Source organism: Halyomorpha halys, unplaced genomic scaffold (assembly GCF_000696795.3).
Source record: "Halyomorpha halys isolate HHAL.00 unplaced genomic scaffold, Hhal_1.1 Scaffold758.1, whole genome shotgun sequence".
In the NCBI taxonomy this organism is placed as follows: Eukaryota; Metazoa; Arthropoda; class Insecta; order Hemiptera; family Pentatomidae; genus Halyomorpha; species Halyomorpha halys.
The window spans coordinates 226,797-229,642 of NW_027106552.1; the positions used below are offsets into that span (position 1 = coordinate 226,797).

A 2,846-nucleotide genomic window follows, 5' to 3' on the forward strand; every position below is an offset into this window, starting at 1 on the left:
TGTTAAGAATGTAAGAATAAGAATTAATGGGTTAGGATGGTTAAGAAGTTTGGAATGAAAAGACGCATATCTGTTTTGGGTCAAATCTGCAACGAATGGGATGTTAAGGTCTTTGTGAATGAGTTTATTTGTAACGTAATAAGGAGCATCAAGGATTTTACGTAGGATTTTGGATTGTAAGGATTGGATGCGGGACGAATTTGATGGTTTGGTAGAGCCCATGAGCTCAATTACCTATGTCCAAATTGGTCTGATTATCGTAGTGTATACTAATTTTTTGTAGTGAATGGGAAGTTTAGAGCGTTTGTCAAGTAGGTGTTGAAGCAATCGAGCGGTTTCTTGTCGTTTCAGTCTTGTGTGTGGATTCCAAGTAAGTCTCTTGTCAAGATGGAGTCCTAAGTATCGAATCTGTTCAACAGGCGTTAGTGAAGTATTTAGAAAGGATACTGTAGGACAGGAGGGTAGAGGATTACGACGGAGAGTAAAGGTCATCTGATGGAATTTGTCAGGATTTATTTTGATTCTTCAGTTCACTTAAAAATCTAATTTAAAAAAAAATACAGATGAATAATATCAGAGTTAATTCTCATGTTGGTGATGATGTATGATGCCCAGATTACGCTAAGATTAATTAATTGAGATGTTAAGTATTTATTTTTTTAATAATTTTGTAATCTTACATTACCATTATTAACATGTTTTATGTTCACAATTTCTGTTTGTATTGCCTCTCTGCAATGTTCCAAATGTTATTGATTTAGAAAACATTACTAATCCTATCTATTTCCTTTTTTATTTCATCTAATTTAACTCATTACTAATTATTTTTAAAATCTATTATACAAACATAATGTTGGCGAATTTCAGTATTATTAGTGTTTTCCTAAATTTCGTTTTTTATTACGAGTGTTGTTATATTATAATGGTATATCTAAGTTTCATCTACAGTAACTAATCGGCGCCAAAACTCGGATTTATTGCGCCTAAACTGCGCCAACAGGGCGTTGGAAATTTTCATTCGAATACATTTTTGGACTAACGTGAGCAAACGCGGCACCCAACGTGCGAATTAAATAACATAAAAATCAGTGAAGACTAAAATGAGTTTATTCTAACATATTTACAAGAACTACATGTTACTCTTACTATTACAGTGTGTCTCTCTTCTTCCTTAGCTATCTAGTCTAGGAAATATATATGTACACTTGAGAAGGGAGGGTAGGAAGAATAGTGAAATAGGAGAAGGGGTTTGGACCAATCTTACTAATTTAGGAAATTAGGCAGAGCCTAGTGAGCCTATGAAATTAGAAGTAAATATCTGGGAGGGGGAAAAAGGCGTTACTAGAAGTAGGGTATAAGGCTTCCAAGAAATTGGGGTAAGAGTCATGATCTTGTGAGAACTAACTTTCATGTGTTAAACATAAAATAGTTAGACTGATGCAAGTCCATTGTGAGATGACAGCATGTACCTACCTAAGTGTCAGCCCTTGCTATACATACAGGATACTAAGTGCTTGAAAGGGCTGTTTGAAGGGTCTCTGGGGCCTCCTTAGAACGTAGTCGTATTTATTGGGTTCCTTTTTTCTATAAAATTTAAGAGAATGTGGACATATGCAACCATATGTCTAAAGAGACATAGGTTCAGTTGGGAAAGGGGAAATTGTTTAAATTTATAATACCGGTTCCTTAGCTTGCGGACAGCTTTCTCATATCTAAATGTTGATTTAATATGTATCAAATACGTTTTTTTGACATGTTCATAACCTCTGCTATCTCTCTAACTTTAATTCACCGGTCGTCTAGCATCATTTGGCGATGTTTTCGTCAGTAGTTGCAGTTTTTGGACGTCCCGAACTTTCATCGTCTCCGAAGCTCTTAAATTCAGCTGCCCAAAAGATTTCACAAAAAAAAAAAATGCCAAAAAAAAATTTCACATTTCCAAATTATGGTGCAGAGTCCCCATACACAGAATCCAACTCATCCTTGATTTGTGGAGGCATATTGCATTTCAAAAACAAATATTTAATGAAGCTTGATAGTCGATTTCGTCTATTTTCACAAAAACATTCACATTAACTCACTCAAACGACTGTTACATAATCACTGCGCGACCAAAATGGCTGAACTTTGGTGGTAACTGTCAACAGATGAATAACAAAATTCACTTGCTTTTATTTACGAGTGCTGCCATCTTTACGTTGAGGTCGGAAACTTTTCATACCACCCTCGTACTTTATAATTGACTATTGTACTTTGACACTTCTTGTTGGCTTCAGTAACCGATACTTGCTTCCTGTTTCAGACACTACCGTCGAGACCAGATATGAAGATGAGTCGCCTAGCGAAGCGAGTTCTCCGACGGCCAGGACTGAAACCAACTACCGGGGCATCCACATCACCTTCCCCATGCAGAGGAAGGACCTTGACCATCTGATAGAGTCCTTCAGGAAAAAGAAGGTTAGTTATTTCTACTGTCTAAAGGTTCAATCCATTAATGATAGGTGATTTTTTTTTAATGAAATTTCTTTATGCGGGGTAGAGTAAACTGTTATTGGATTTATAACTATGGGTAGTTTCACTACATAATTGTATCATACATTTTAAGTCAGTTAAACCACTTAGACTGTATGTAGTTAAATCAAAGAATATTTTAAAGGGGCCAACAAAACAAAAAAAAAACATGGAACCAATCCTCTTCTTATTCAATTTTTTTGTTTGTTTGGTTGTTTAGTGGCGCCAAACTTCATTGCTCATCAACGCCATCCATATCTTATTTAATTTTGCTAATATTCGTTAAATTTTATTTATTTTTTGATTTGATTATTTTATTTATTTTTATTTATTTT

General features: G+C 35.0%; 1 protein-coding gene across 1 annotated transcript in view; it reads left to right on the forward strand.

The window, feature by feature from the left end:
• Window positions 1–2,116: 2,116 nt before the first annotated feature.
• The window catches only part of LOC112211175 (serine/threonine-protein phosphatase rdgC), a gene marked incomplete at its 3' end in the record, with an annotated part of 32,178 nt that continues 31,448 nt past the window's right edge, over window positions 2,117–2,846 (forward strand). Inside the window, exons 1-2 of the mRNA XM_067044905.1 lie at window positions 2,117–2,133; window positions 2,277–2,457. Of these exons, the coding sequence (XP_066901006.1) occupies window positions 2,117–2,133; window positions 2,277–2,457 (198 nt within the window). The remainder of the gene's footprint in view (window positions 2,134–2,276; window positions 2,458–2,846) is intronic.